General features: G+C 44.7%; 1 protein-coding gene across 1 annotated transcript in view; it reads left to right on the top strand.

The window, feature by feature from the left end:
* Positions 1–15,542: 15,542 nt before the first annotated feature.
* Positions 15,543–16,570, top strand: part of KCNK5 (potassium two pore domain channel subfamily K member 5) — a 40,708-nt gene continuing 39,680 nt past the window's right edge. Inside the window, exon 1 of the mRNA XM_081523228.1 lies at positions 15,543–16,064. Coding sequence (XP_081379354.1) covers positions 15,879–16,064 — 186 coding nt within the window. The 5' untranslated portion in view covers positions 15,543–15,878. The remainder of the gene's footprint in view (positions 16,065–16,570) is intronic.

Here is a 16,570-nt window from a genome sequence, read left to right as displayed (position 1 = left end):
GTGAGCTCATTATCTCTCCTCCTCCACTGGACTCTCTCTGCAATCCGTGCAGTTGTCCAGGCTAAATGAATTCTTTCTCTCTCAGTCCTGATAGTCCTACCTCTAAAAGGTCTCGTATTCTCCAACTTCTGCACACCGTGCATCATTCCCCTCTCATCCTTATCCAGGCAAAACAGGAGCCTCTTCCTGCTGTCAGCGGCTCCCATCTCTAATCCAGACCCCAAGGATCAGCATTTGGTCAGTCAGTAACAATGACTGAGCACCTGAAGGGAATGGCAACCCGCTCCAGTATTCTTGCCTGGAAAATCCCATGGACAGAGGAGCCTGGTGGGCTACAGTCCATGTGGTTGCAAAGAGTTGGACATGACTGAAGCAACTAATCCACAACAATATGCCCATCGCAAGGGATATCACAGAGACCAAGACAGACATAGTCATGCTTCAAGGAGTTTGTAGACAATAGAGTTTTTCTTTTAGCACTTGTCTGGAAAGAATGTTTCTCTGCTGTTTGGTTTTTATATTTTTAAGACACAGCCACAGGTGATCATTGAGATAGAATTTGAAAATGCACTTAAGTATAACCAGGAAACTAAAAATTACTCTCTTTTTTTGTTGAGACAATTGACATGTAACATTGAGCAAGTCTAAGGTAAACAACACATTGATTTAACACATTTGTATATTGCAATGTGATTACCACCATAGCATTAGCTAACAGCCTCCATCAATCACATAATTATCATTACTTTTTTGTGGTGAGGATATTTAGCTTAAGATCTAGTTTCGTAGCAACTTTGTAAAACTCACTCTTCAACTTACCACTCTTTCTAAACTCCTACTATCTTCCCCTAAGCCTCTCCCCACCCCCTAAAAATATGGTTAACCTTTTGGTGTATTTCTCTTTAGACATTTTTCTTTCTCCTATTTGATTGTTTTAAAACACCGCTGATATCCCTTCCCACCTCAAATGTATTTATCTATTCAGCAAATATTAAGCATCGGGCACAGGGCTGGGTGCTAGTGGGGGAGACAACCAAGAATCACACGTATTGGACTTCCCTGGTGGTCCAGCAGTTAAGAATTCACCTGACAATGCAGGGGACATGGTCCAGGAAGATTCCCCATACCGCGGGGCAAGTACGCCCTCACATCGCAACTACTGAGCCCTCGCTCTAGAGCCTGTGCCCCACAAGAAGAGAAGCCACCACAGTGAAAAGCCCGCACATGGCAGACAAGACCCCTGCTCTCAGCAACTAGGAAAGCCTGTGAGCTGCAACAAAGACCCAGCACATATTAATACGTGCTTCTCCACTGTGATGCTGCTCATGAAGCCAGGGTGTAGGGAAGCATGAGCACATATGATGGGGCCATGAGCTCATCATGAGGACTTGGGGTGGTCAGAGAAGGCTTCTCCAAGGAAGAATAGGGCTCGCCAAGATGGAAGAGGGAGGAAGAGTGTTTGGGGAGGTAGAGACTGAATTCATGAAAAGGCTGATATCTCCATTAGCCATCATGGATACAGTGTCAGGGGCCCACCACACTGAAAGGAGCTCATGCAGATATTTTAATTTCTTTTAAAATCAGAAGAAAAGAAATGGGCTCTGGGTTGAAGAAAACATTTTATGTGTAAATATTTATGCATTGTTCTTCATGTTAATACATTCGTAAAATGCAATGTATGGAAGAAGGGACCCCCACAAAGGCAGAAGTGCCCTTTAAAGTCACCATGTGGTCCTGGCGTGAAGGCCGCATAGCTGAATCTGAGAGAGTGGCCCAAGATGGTGGTGGGAGATGTGACCGGGTGGGCAGGCAGGGGTTGGATCCAGAGGTTATGGTAGGTATGTAGGACTTTATCCTTGAGCAACAGAAAAACAGAGAAGTGACAAGATTCTTTGAATGTTTGATTTAATCTCTAAAAAGAAAAATGTCTTTTTTTTTTTTTTTTAGGCCAGGCTGCATGTGGGATCTTAGTTCACAGACCGGGGATGGAACCCAACCCCCTGCAATGGAAGCGTGGAGTCTTTACCACTGGACTGCCAGGAGGTCCGAGAATGTCTTTTTCTAAAACCACAATGCCATATTATACCTTAAAAATGTGAATATCTGGGAATGAATAGGGTGATGGTCTAATAACATTGGGAATGTATTTAAGACCACTGAATTATAAGCTTAAATATGATTAAAGTAGTAAATTTTGTTACTATGTTTTGTCACAATAAAGAAAAAATAAGTATCAGATAGCCAGGGGTCCAGCAAAAAATTAACCAAAATTCCTGAATATCATCAAATGTCCATTTGATGATGTTCACTTTCCCAATTGTTTCTTTAAAAAAATGTTTTTTAAATTGAAGTATAGTTGACGTACAATATTATGTGAGTTACAGGTGTATGGTATAGTGATTCACAATTTTTAAAGGTTATACTCCACTTAGAGTTGTTACAAATTTTGGCTATATTTCCTGTGTTGTACAATACATCCTTGTAGTTTATTTTATACAGAATAGCTCTAATTATTTCTTAAATGTTAGAAATTGTTAAGCTCTTTTATTTTTATTACTGTTAGAATCAAGAACCAAATGAAGTCTCCACATGTAATTGCTCTCTTTTAAGTCCCTCGAAATCCATAGATCTCTGCTGAATCTTTCTCCCTGCCTCTCATCTTTTTTTCTTTTCTTTTTCGCCTGTGACTTATTTGTTAAAGAATCCAAGTCATTTGACTTGGATTTTATCAATTAAACCCCTGTGGTTTAGTTTAACATATTCCTCTGTCCCCCTGTATTCCCTAGGAATGTAGTTGTAGCTAGAGACTTGATCAGATTCAAGTGCAGTCTGGGGCAAGTCTATTTCAGAGTGGTGTTGGGTACTTCCCGTGGGGGCACCACTTTGTCTCCCTTCTGGGGAGGTTGACAGTCATGGACAGTCACTGCCTAGGACACCAGTCCTTCAGGAATGGCCCCCTGGCGTCAGGCGGGGAGGGGAGAGCAGGTTGGAGGCCTGCAGTGTCTCTCTGTCCCTCTGGGAAGGGCTTGCCGGAAAGAAGGGGCAGCTGTGGTCCCTGGACTTTTTTCTCTCCGCTACCTCTGAGCACCAATAATTCTCACCCTAGGTAGGGAAGCTCTCCTGTGTAGGTACTTTCTCCTGGCAAATGAAGACACCCTCAGCTGGGCTTTCCTTGTGGCTTAGGTGTTCAGCTTTGAAATCAGTAGCAGGGCCAGCACTGCTGTGCCCCAGTAGGTAAACATCTGACTTTGGAGGGATATGGGGCCGGATGCTGGAAGCACAAAACTCACTAGGGTCCCACCCTGTCTAAGTGCTCAGAGGTCTCTGCCACCAGACCAATCTGGGTCCCCATCCTGCCATCCTGGCTTCCCCACCCACCGGACTGGGTGAGTTACTTAACTCCCTGAACCGCAGTTCCCTCGCAGGTAAAAGGGGGATAATTACCAGGCTTAGCTTAGAGGGGTCCTTGTGAGGTTAGATGCAGTGACATGTTTCAGCGCTGATTGCAGTGCCTGACATGTGAGAAGCACTCACTGCCCATGACTCCTATCACAGCATGGCTTAGCCTAGCCCCCTCCTTCCCCTGACAGTACAGTGGTAAAGAGTAAAGGGGCTAGATCGTGCACCCAACATGTTCACCTTCAGTAAGGTCCCAACCAAAGGCTTTTCCAGACCAGGTCAGCTTGGGTCACTGACACAAGGATAGGAGAAGGTTTGGGTGGCTGGTTTGAGGACTGGGGTGCTTTGTGACCAGGGCAGAGATTCCAGTCCCTTACGATATTAAATGAATAGCCCCTTATGTGTTATGAATCCCATAATAAGGTGTGGGGCTCTGAGCCTCTGGAGACCCAGCGCCTGGTGAGCCATCGCCCAGATACACATGTCTCGGGTCCCCAAGGCCAAAGTCCTGTGTGCGCCTAAGTTCTGTTTATTGCCCAGCTCGCTCTTGGGTGTTGGCTCAGGAGGCAGAAATTCCAGGAATCCCAATTCCTCCTTCCCCTTGGCACCGTCCTCCTCCTTCTCCTCCTCCTCCCCTCCCCACTCCCTTCTCCACCAATCCCCAGGCACCTCTCCCATCTGGGAGACAAGTGGCCAATTGTCTCTGAGATCTTTATGTCTCTTGGGTAAAGCCATGGTGGGGCCGGATGGGGCTGTTGCAGACATGAGATAGTGGATTTGAAGGAAGCCTTCCGGGGTGGCTTAGACCAGCCAAGGGGTGAGGGAGGCAGGGGAGAGGCTCCTGTGTGAGCCAAGGACTCGGGCAGTGGGGGATGGGAGGCAGTATATCCCGGGTGCCAGACTCCAGAATGCTGGGGGGTTTCACCTACAGCAGCATAAAGTAGGGGGGCTCCGAACACGGGGATGGGCCCCAGAGCTTCTTAACCTCTCCTGAGCCGTCCCAGCCTCTCACTGCCCCTGCTTCTACCATCCTTCCAGTCCCCACTGTCTCCCCTCTGGACTGTGGCCATCCCCCCCCCGCCCCCCCCCCGTAAAGGACACAGCTGCCTGGGTGAGCTCTTGAATATGCTACAGGGATCAGGACACTTGGTGCTTAAAGCACTCCCAGGCACAGTGCTTAAACTTATTTTTGTTTCATACACTCCTCTGGCTGTCTGGTGAAGCCCGTGGACTTCTTCCTAGTAAAATGTTTTTCAATGCCTAAAATAAAATGTGCCGTGTCCCAAAGGCAACCAATTATATCAAAACACCATTGTCAAAATAGTTCTTAAAAATAAAGTTTGTGTATAATAATATATGTGGTTTTGAAATAACATGTAGTATTACAAGGTATATCAGTGGGTCTCATAACTGACATCTTTTTGTTTGTGACAATATTTTGAGATCTCAGCCACCCTTTTCTTGTGATAGCCAAAGAACCATAATGTCTGTGGGTGACCGAGTCTCAGGGGCTGTTAGCACTACCGCAAATTGTCCTTGAAGAGGATGCTAAAGTTCAGATAGAGGTTAGTTCAAATAAAGGTATAAAATGTTTTTGCATTCAAGTTCGAGGAGTCCAGCTCATGTCTTTGCCTTCTGCCTTCATGATTGATTTTTGTCCCCACCCAGTGCCTGGTGAACTCTTACTTAGCGTCCAAAGTGAATGTCAAGGTCAGCCTCTCTTTGAAGTTACTTGACTCTACCAGATAGAATTGACCCTCTCCTTTATGCTTCCTGCTCCCAACCCTGGATAGTCTTTTACTGTTGCTTTGTCTCCTGGTCATGCGAAGGCCCTTGACTTCACTTCCCTGAACCTCAGCATCCCTCACGTGTAAAATGGGCTAATAATCCTCCATGGTGTCACTGCAACCATCAAATGAGTAAATAATGACTAAATGCTTTATTGATCTGCATTATCTCATTGAGTGTTTATTGCATTTCTAGTACATAGTGAATGCTTAAAAAGCAGCTAATTGTTATTGCTACAGGCAAATTTGAAAACACAAATTAGCTCCTTGGGCCCTCCATCCTCTCCATTCACCTTTTCTTCTTTTTTTCACTTGCCAGTTTTATTCATTTATTTTTTCGTTGGCGTATACTTGATTTACAATGTTGTGTCAGCTTCTGCTGTACAGCAATGTGAATCAGCCATGTGTATACACATTTCCCCTCCCTCTTGAGCCTCCCTTCTAGCCCCATTCAATCACCCTGAGGCTCCCTGCCCGAGGTGCTTACGGAGTCCCGCAGCCAGGAACAACTTTGGTGGGCGGTCAGGGTGGGGGGTTCCTGTGAAGCATCAGAACTTGTAAAAAATTTTTCAGTTTTTGCATGAGTGCATTTTTTTCTGAGAAAATGTCCATACATACTCAAAGCAAACAGACAAAAAAAGATTAAGATGCACAGAGTCTTAATGCCCTACTCCCTCCCTGAGTTTCAAAAGAGATCTTAGAGGGAAGGACAATGTTTAACACAAAGGAATGATTCTCAAATGGTAGAATTTCAAGGGTCAATGATAGTTGGAGAGAAAATTTGGAGGTAGGTCCCATAACTCACGCCCTGCTGTGTTACTCTAAAAATGACCCTATCTAAGGAATAGCTTCAGGTGATGTCTAAACTAGTTGGAGTGGGGGCCTCTCTTGTTACCGAGTTGTTGGGGGGGCAGTAGAAGTTTCATATGTTGCCACACTGCAATGAAATTCTAATATTATCATGCTCCTTTTTAAAGGAAAAGACATTGGGAATTCCCTAGTGGTCCAGCGTTTAGGACTCTGTGCTTTCACTGCCAAGGCTCTGGGTTTGATCCCTGGTTGGGGAACTAAGATCCCACAAGCCAAATATCGTAGCAATACATACAAACATACATACATACATAAAGGAAGATACATTAAAAGGGCATTGGAGACCTATCAGAAATCTTCAAATATAAATAATTCAGAATCCATGCTCAAGCTCAACCCTTAATTTATGAGGACACATTTCTCCATAGCTTAACTGGCTCTCAGAGCAAAGGAATAGTATCTTTGCTGTTCAGAGTGATGGAAACCCTGATAAGGCAACACTTACGTGATTTTATTATGGTTACTTAGCCATATCTCTTTTCTCAATACTCAGCTAATTCTTGTCCCTTCAAATATCTAACACTGGATTTACAAGTCTAATTTTCACTACTTCTTTTTTAAACTGTGTTTTTACCGTAAACTTTATACATAACATAAAATTTTTCATCTTAACCCCTTTGAGATGGACAGCACAGTAGAGTTAACCATATGTATCTCATTGGACACCAGATTTCTAAACTTCTTTATCTCACAAAACCGAAACTCTATATACGCAGTGAATAATTCTTTTTTCCCTCTGCTCAGCCCTGGAAATGACTGTTTCAATTTCTGTTCCCAAAAGTTTGACCAATTTGGATACCTCATATAAGTGGAAGCCTGCAGTACTTGCTTTTATGTAACTGGATTATTTCACTTACCATTATGTCCTCAAGATTCATCCATGTTGTAGCAGATGACAGGTTTTCCTTCTCTTTTAAGGCCAAATAATATTCTATTATCTGTGTATACCATTTTCACTACTTTTTTTTTGCTACAACTATATTGCTCTGAGATTTCATTTTGTGCTGTGATTTTATTTTGTGTTTCCTGGTATAAAACATAAAGGAAGTCTTATCACATACCTTGAATTTACTACTCAGAAACCTTTCTAAATTGAATAAACAGAGGCTTTGTAGACATGAAAATTTAACAGATACTTTCCCCAGGTTTCCAAATGATCCATTAGAAGCAAAGCAAGTTTATAAGTTAACTGATAGTCTTTTACAGTGCAAGGTATTTTATAAGTATTTGTAACTGTCTCTCTTCCAAGCAATATGACAAGAACAAAAATAAACCTTTTGAGTTGAGAGCTAGAAAGTTTTTTTTTTGCTCTTTGTTTGTTTAAGGATACAAGGTTTTCAGGTGATGTTGAACAACTTTTTATTCTTTCAATGGTTTTTTATATGCCTCTTTAGATCAGTCATGAATTTCAGAGGAGGATTATTCCCTCTGAAATTCCTAAACAAAATACAAAGAGAAATAATCCTAAGCAAAAATAAAACAGTAAATATCTTAACATTATTAAAGGATCATCAAACCATTCATTCACCAAGAGGATAAACCCTTCATCTAATTGAACCGAGGAAGAAATGATAAAGATGAGTCGGGATCATTTTGCAGCCAGGGTTTGGGAGCATGGCCTTGGAGAAAACAACTGATCTGCTCTACCAGTTTCTGCTGGGACCCAGCTGACTCGAGTGAAGGTCTAGCCTAGTACCAAAGTGAAATTCAATCATTCTCAAAGCTGATTGCCTTGCAAAGAATAGCACTCCAAAGCAATTACCATCCATAAGCATAATAATAAAGCCATTGGAATGTATTTTTATTAGCGATGTAAGAAAATACACCTCCTCCCCCCAAATACCTACAGTTTCCTTTTCTGTCCCTGAGGCTCAAGCTGTCCAGACATTCACGGGTTTCAGTACAGTTTCTATTTCCCAAAGCCCCCACTGGCTGTTGTGCAGAGAATGGGCACAGCTCCTGATCTCCATCAGAAATTGCTGATCCAAATGTGTGGATGGGGCCAGGGAAAGGGCGGAGGAGGAGAGGAGAGCGTTCAACGTAGGATGGAGCCAAGGGAAAGAGGGAGAGGCTGGAGCGGGGAAAACAGAGAACTGGGTTAAGGGGGTTGGGAAAATGCAGGAAGGTAAGGAAGGGAGCCCGCAGAAGGAGAGGGTGAGGAGAGGATGAACACGACCTGGAGGGGGCGAGAAAGAGGAAGGGGTGGGAGAATGGAGAAATAGCGTGGAAGGATAGAGTAGAAATGATAAAAAAAAAAAAAAACTTCAAATAAAAGCCAATTCACCCCAAAGTTTTCTGCAGTGTTTTTGTGAGACAGGGAGACTGAAATAGGAAGAGGCCCTTTATTTTCTTAGGAAGAGAACGCTGACCGGAGGTGGGAGAGGAATGGGAGAGAAATTTCCAAACAAAGAGAGAGCCTGTGGCCTCTTCAACTGCCCCGACCCCACGCTGGGTAAACTGTTCACACTGCAGTCCCCGACATTATCCAGAGAGAGGGGTCTGCTCTCCCTCCAGGCTGAGCACTGGAGTGTCATTGTGCAGCGTGATAGCGGGGCAGGGGTTAAGAAAGAGGGGTCTGTCTGGAGTGGGTAAGGGACTCTGGATGGAGAGTAGGTGGTCTCCAGAGGGGTCACCCCAAGGCCTTTGTTGAGGGGGCTTGGCTCCCGAAGGCTTCAAGAACGCAGAACCTGGGGTTTCCCAGCTTCCTGTCTCAACCTGCAGGGGACACACACATGGTTCCACAAAGGAGAAACAGAAGCATCCACAAACCCAGGGCATTCCTTCAAACCTGCATCCCTAGTCCCTGGGCTCCAGCCTGACTTGAAGATATCACTTGTATCATCTTCCAGCCCCCAAGGAAGAACTGCCCTAACTTGACCCTTTGAGCAAAGGCCCCTTCTCCCCCAGTGTGGACAAAAAAAGGCCTTGGCCAGGGGTCAGTGTGCAGCCCACTGCATTGCCTGCCCCCACAGAGGGGCCCGGGTCAGGGCCAGCTCTCTTACAGAGCGCTGTGCCCCTCCCTAACTTCTGACTCTGAACAAACTAACCCACACAGGCTTCAGTTTCCTCACTGCAAAGTGGGTGTAATGATAGGCCCTGATGAAGATGCCTGGAAAGAATATAGTGCAGCCTGAGGCTTATGTTATTTATTATTAGGCTGTGCTCAGTCGTGTCCAACTTTTTGCGACCCCATGGACTGCAGCCCGCCAGGCTCCTCTGTCCAGGAAATTCTCCAGGAAGAATACTGGACTGACTTGCTGTTTCCTCCTCCAGGGGATTTTCCTGACCCAGAGATCAAACCAGCATCTCCTGCATCTCCTGAATTGGCAGGTGGATTCTTAACCACTGAGCCACCACTTGGTAAATATTAGCAAGGTGAATGAGAAAAAACCTGGGTGTTTTTTGTTGTTGTTGTTGCCCTGTTTTGTTTGTTCTTTTAAAAACTAAATTTAAAAATTCAGGTATAATTGAAATATAACATTAATTTCAGATGTATTTTATTATGTTGGTGCAAAAGTAATTGCGTTTTTTGCATTGTTGAACTTTGCCATTTGCTGTTGGAATACATTCTCAAATAAATGTGTTTATACATCATTTTCCTGAAGGAGGACATGGCAACTCACCCCAGTACTCTTGCCTGGAGAATCCCCATGGACAGAGGAGCCTGCCGGGCTGCAGTCCATGGGGTCGCAAAGAGTCGGACACAACTGAGTGACTAAGTACACGTACACATCATTTTATCACACACTTCTCAATTTGTGATTTTTGCTAACGACATTACTTGCTGTTTACTTCATATTTATTTTAGACTATAGAAATGATGTTAGACAAAAAGGACATCGATTGCTTTTTTTATTCGAGTTCAAAATGGGTTATAAATTGGTAGAAATAACTATCAACGTCAACAACACATTTGGCCCAGGAACTGCTAATGTATGTTCAGTGTAGTGGTGGTTCAAGAAGTTGTGCAAAGGAGATGAGAGCCTTGAAGACAAGGAGTGTATGGTCAGCCACCAGAAGGTGACAACGACCAACTGAGAGCATCATCAAAGCTGATTCTACACGAGAAGTTGCCCAAGAATTCAACATTGACCTTTCTATGGTTGTTTGGCATTTGAAGCAAGTTGGCAAGGTGAAAAAGTTTGGTAAGTGGGTGCCTCATGAGCTGACTGAAAACCAAAAAGATCATTGTTTTGAGGTGTCATCTTTTCTTACTGTACACAACAACAGCAAATCATTTCTCAATCTGATTGTGACATGTGATGAAAAGTAGATTTTATACGACAGCCTGCAATGATCAGCTCAGTGGTTGGACCAAGATGAAGCTCCAAAGCACTTCTCACAGCCAAACTCACACCACAAAAAAAGATCATGGTCACTGTTTGGTGGTCTGCTGCCCGTCTTATCCACTGCAGCTTTCTGAATCCTGGTGAAACCATTACATCTGAGAAGTATGCTCAGCAAATTGATGAGACGCATGGAAAACTGCAATGCTTGCAGCCAGCTTTGGTCAACAGAAAGGGCCCAGTCCTTCTCCACGACAATGCCTGACTGCATGTAACACAACCAGTGATTCAAAAGTTGGGCAAATTGGGCTACAAAGTTTTGCCTCATCCACCATATTCACCTGACCTCTTGCCAACCAACTACCACTTCTTCAAACATCTCAACAACTTTTTGTAGGGAAAATGCTTCCACAACCAACAGGAGGCAGAAAATGCTTTCCAAGAGTTCATTGAATCCCAAAGCACGGATTTTTATGCTACAGGAATAAACAATCTTATTTCTCATTGGCAAAAGTGTGTTGATTGTAATGTTTCCTATTTTGATTAATAAAGATGTGTTCGAACCTAGTTATAATGATTTAAAATTCACAGTCTGAAACTGCAATTACTTTTTCACTAACCTATCACAATATAATGATTTGATATTCGTATATGTTGCAAAATGATCACCACAGTAAGTCTAGTTAACATGTGTCATACACAGTTACAAAGAATTTTTTCCTTGTGATGACTCTCTTAGCAACTTTCAAATATGCAATGCAGTATTATTTAATTATAGTCACCATGCTGTCTGTACATTACATCCCCATATCTTATTTTATAGTTGTAAGTTTATACATTCTAACCTATTCCCAACCTCCAACCTACCAATCTGTTCTCTGTATTTATGAATTTATTACGTGTTTTTTATTCTCCATATAAGTAAGGTCATGCGGCATCTGTGTTCCATGTCTGACTCATTTCACTTAAAATAATGCCCTTAAAGTTCCTCTATATTGTTGCAAATAGCAAGGTTTCTTTCTTTTCTATGTATGTCTTTCTCATTTATGTATTCTTTCTTAGTATTCCAGTCAGTTCGGTTCAGTCGCTCAGTCGTGTCTGACTCTTTGCGACCCTTTGGGCTTCAGCACGCCAGGCTTACCAACTCCCATAGCTGGTTCAAACTTATGTCCATTGAGTCGGTGATGCCATCCAACCGTCTCATCCTCTGTTGTCCCTTTCTCCTCCTGCCTTCAATCTCCCAGCATCAGGGTCTTTTCCAAGGAGTCTGTTCTTTGCATCAGGTGGCCAAAGTATTGGAGTTTCAGCTTCAGCATCAGTCCTTCCAATGAATATTCAGGACTGATCTCCTTTAGAATTGACTGGTTTGATCCTGCAGTCCAAGGGACTCTCAAGAGTTTTCTCCAACACCACAGTTTAAAAGCATCAATTCTTTGGTGCTCAGCTTTCTTTATTGTCCAACTCTCACATCCATACATGACCACTGGAAAAACCATAGTTTTGACTAGATGGACCTTTGCTGGCAAAGTAATGTCTCTGCTTTTTAATATGCTGTCTAGGTTGGTCATAGCTTTTCTTCCAAGGAGCAAGTGTCTTTTAATTTCATGGCTCCAGTCACCATCTACAGTGATTTTGGAACCCCCAAAAATAAAGTCTCTCACTGTTTCCATTGTTTCCTCATCTATTTGCCATGAAGTGATGGGACCAGATGCCATGATCTTAGTTTTCTGAACGTTGAGCTTTAAGCCAACTTTTTCACTCTCCTCTTTCACTTTCATCAAGAGTCTCTTTAGTTCTTCTTCACTTTCTGCCATAAGGGTGGTGTCATCTGCACATCTGAGGTTATTGATATTTCTCCCGGCAATCTTGATTCCAACTTGTGCTTCATCCAGCCCGGCATTTCACCCAATGTACTCTGCATGTAAGTCAAACAAGCAAGGTGACAGTATACAGCCTTCACGTGCTCCTTCCCCCATTTGATGTACAGCACAGTTTCTTTACCCATTCATCCATCAGTGGACACTTAGGTTGCTTCCGTGTCTTGGTTACTGTAAATAATACTGCAGTGAGCATAGGGGTGCATGTAGCTCTTCAAGTTAGTGTTTTCATTTTCTTTGGATAAATACTCAGAAGTGGACTTGCTGGATCATATGGTGGCTCTATTTTTACCTTTTTGAGGAACATTCATACTCTCTTCAATAGTGGCTACATCAGTTTACATTCCTACCAACAGTGCTGGCAGGTACTGTGAACCCTTTTCTCCACATCCTGGCAAACACTTGTTATTTGTTGTCTTTTTGATGATAGCCATTCTGACAGGTGTGAGGTGATTTTGATTTGTATTTCTCTAATGATTCATGACGTTGAGCATCTTTTCTTGTACCAGTTGGCCATTTGTATGTCTTCTTTAGAACAATGTCTATAGAGATCTTCTACTTTTTAATTGAATTGTTTATTTTTAATAATATTGAGTTATATGGGTTCTTTATATATTTTGGATATTAATTCCTTATCAGATACATATTTTGCAAATATTTCCTCCTATTCAAACTGTTGCTTTTTCACTGTTGATAATCTTCTTTGCTGGGCAGAAACATTTTAATTCAATGTAGTCCCACTTGTTTATTTTTGCTTTTGCTGTCTTGGCTTTTGGAGTTAGATCCAAAAAATTATGGCCTGATGTCAAGGAATTTACCACTTATGTATTCTTCTTGGAGTTCTATGGTTTCAGGTCTTACATTCAAATCTTTAATCCATTTTGAATTAATCTTTATGGATGGTATAAGATAGTAGTCAAGTTTTTTTTTTTTTGCATGTGACTGTCCAGTTTTCCCAACACCATTTATTTGAAGAGACTATCCTTTCCCCATTGTGTATTCCTGACTGCTTTGTTGTAAACTAATTGACCATATTGTGGGTTTATTTCCAGGTTGTCCTTTCTGTTCCATTGATCCATGAGTTGTTTTTAATGCCAATATCTTACTGTTTTGATTACTGTTGCTTTGGAATATAGGTTTAAATCAGGAACTATTCTGGATCTTTTGTGATTACATACAAATTTTAGGATTGTTCTATTTCTGTGAAAAATGTCATTGGAATTTCAATGGGGATTGCATTGAATCTGGAGATTGCTTTGGTGACTATGGACATTTTAACAATAGTAATTCTTTCAATCCATGAGCACAGGATACCTCTCCATCCCATTTATTTGTGTCTTTTTTAATTTCTTTCACCAATGTCCTATAGTTTTCAGTGTACAGGTCCTTCACCCTCTTAGTTAAATTTATTCACAGATATTTTATTCTTTTTGATGCCATTATAAACAGAACCGTTTTTATTTCTCTTTGTGATAGCTCATTATTAGTGTATGGAAACACAACATATTTTTTATCCTGCAACCTTACTAAATTCATTGATCAATTCTAGCAGGTTTTTGTTTTTTTTTTGGTAGCATCTTTGGGGCTTCTATGTATAACAACACGTCATCTGAAAACACTGACAATTTCACTTTTTTTTTCCAATTTGGATGCCTTTTTTTTTTTCATTCGAGATCCATTTGTTCTCTAATTTTGCCAACATGGCAACACTCTTCCACGCAAGATCTTGCAGCTTCTCCAACCACTCGGCTGGAGGATTTTAGGATGAGGACCCCAAGGGGTGCCTGCTGGGCTGTTGTCACTGTAGATAAGACTCCTGCTGCCACAACCACCACTGCCCCCCTCCCCAATTCTGTCCTCTCCACTAGACTTTCTGTCATCTTTAGTTTCCCTGGAGTTTTTCAGATTCCAAACGGTCTTTGCTCATACTTCTGTAACATGCCTGCTCCCTCAGCCCTGTTGATCCACACCAAAGGGGTAGAAGTGCTTGCGTGCATAGAACACACAGAACTATTTTTCAGCATACCAACATTCCACGCAAAACTATCTTATAAGCCTTCAGATTCTTCTTCATCAGAGGACATTCCCAAGGCCATGACTTTCCATAGCTCTGCATTGCCCTTGTGGTCACTAGGCTGCGTGAGTCGGGCAGCACCCCCAGATAACTGAGGATTGTACCCTGAAGCTCCTCAGCCGGATCCCCATCTTGGGGTGGAGACCTCATGACAGCAGCACAATTCTGGAATGTTCTGTCCTGAAGCGAGTCCTAGAGTGACCAGAGCCACACCTCCAGGTCTTATTCTCACTGACCAGCCGCACAGGACCAAGCTGGGCCAAAGGATCTTGATCTAGATCTGGATGCCTTTTATTTCTTTTTCTTGCCTAAGTGCTCTGGCATTGGGTGTGTGCTTTTGACAAATTCATAAATTCATTCACCTCATTTGACAAATGTTTGAATGTTTGCTATATAACACACACTGGGGTTATGTCAGCAAACAGTCCAGCCTCCACAGCTGTCATCATTTTAGTGTTTTATATTAGAAGGAATTTAGTGCCAGGAAGAGAATAAGACCAACAAGGGCGATAAGGAGTGTGTGTGTGTGAGTGTGTGTGTTTATGTGTCTGTGTGTATATGGGAGGAGGTGTTTGCCATTTTAAATATGTTTGGGAGTATGAAACAGGTCAAGTGTTTCCTGTAGAGTCACAGCGTGTTTGTGGGGAGGGGTATGCACAGGGTTGCCTCTGACTGCTTTTTCCTTGATATGGGGGGGTGGGGGGGGTTGGAGGGGCGCTCACACCAGGGCAGGTGAGACTGGAATGAGAGGGAGGAGTCATGCACGCCTTATTGACTGGTTTAGTTCCTGATATCCTCTGCCTCTCTATAGCCTCCCCAGTCCCTTTCTAATGGCCTTTCCCCAGGCTTACAGGAAGGTGTGTGAAACAGAAAGAGACAGAGTCAGGTGCTCTTGGCAGAAACATGAGCAAATGAAAATTGGCTTATAAGGAAAATAGCAATAGTAATACCTTCCTGACCCCAGTCATTAGGCACACACTCATTTTAGTTTATACACCAGCACTAGTAAGAAACGCGAGGCCACGAGACCACAACCTCTGCGGGCAGCGGACCCTGGCTGTGGCCTGGGGCTGGGGGGAGAGCGCACGGGGTTGGCAGCTGGTTCCAGCGGGCACCTAGCGGTGACTCCGGGGCCCGCCGCCGGCCCTGCGCGGGGCGGGGCCTGCCCGGGGGCGGGCCCTCGGCGGTCCCTCCCCCGGGACGAGCGCGGCGGGCCCGGGTTAAAGAGGCTCCCGGAGGCGGGCGCGGTGCACACTGCTGTGGTGCGCGGAGGAGTGGCGCACGTGGCTCCGGGAGTTCTGCCCCGGGTTCCCTCAGCTCCTTTCCCTCCCGCGATCCGGGGCCCGGCGCCTTGTGTGTCCGCCCACCCCTGGCGCGCGTGAGAAGGGTCCGCACAGTTCCCCCGCGCTCAGTGGACCAACTTGGAGCCGCAACTTTGTTGGTGGAGCCGCGCCGGGTTGAACGGAGCACTGCGCATGCGGAGCTCCAAATTCAAACAGCTGTTTCCAGGGGCTGGAGGGTGGGTGGGACTGGGAGCCGCTGGGGCTAGGGGAGGCTTTCTCCAGGAGGCAGCCTCTCGGGAGCCATGGTGGACCGGGGCCCTCTGCTTACCTCGGCCATCATCTTCTACCTGGCTATCGGGGCGGCGATCTTCGAGGTGCTAGAGGAGCCGCACTGGAAAGAGGCCAAGACAAACTACTATACCCAGAAAGTTCATCTGCTCAAGGAGTTCCCGTGCCTGGGCCAGGAAGGTCTGGACAAGATCCTGCAGGTGAGCCGGAGGTTTAGGAGTGCTGAAGGGGAGCCCCTCGCAGCTTTGGATGACCCTCAGTCTCTGTGGGTGGGTCTGGGGGGTGGTCGGTGAGGATGTCTCACCGTGAGTCTGACCACTGGAATCCATCGTTCACTCCTGGACGCTGGAATCAACGCACGCGCGCGGAGACTCTTCGGAACCCAGTTTGTGCCGAGAGAGAACTTAGGCTTGACGCGCGGGTGAACCAGGCCCCGAGGTGGCTCGGTGTGGGTGCGCGGGTACCTCCCTGGTTGGAGGAGGCTGTGGGGCGGATAAGGGCGTTTATCTTCCCTTGGAGATGCTCCCAGCGTTCGGGGCACCCGCCGGGTGCCACCCCCTCGCGTCTCCACCTCCCAGCTCCCGGGCCAGTGCGGCAGCCCGCCGGCTCTTTTTCGGCCTTTCTTCATCAGCCGGGGGGAATGGCGCGAGGCTCCCTCGCCCCTCGCAGGGCTGGGGATGGCGGGGGGGCGGTCCGGGGCTCTGTC

Source organism: Giraffa tippelskirchi, chromosome 8 (assembly GCF_054371585.1).
Source record: "Giraffa tippelskirchi isolate mGirTip1 chromosome 8, T2T-mGirTip1v1.2.pri, whole genome shotgun sequence".
Taxonomy (NCBI): domain Eukaryota; kingdom Metazoa; phylum Chordata; class Mammalia; order Artiodactyla; family Giraffidae; genus Giraffa; species Giraffa tippelskirchi.
The sequence above is the reverse complement of the archived record's forward strand: the minus strand, read 5'-3'. Positions and strand labels throughout refer to the sequence as shown.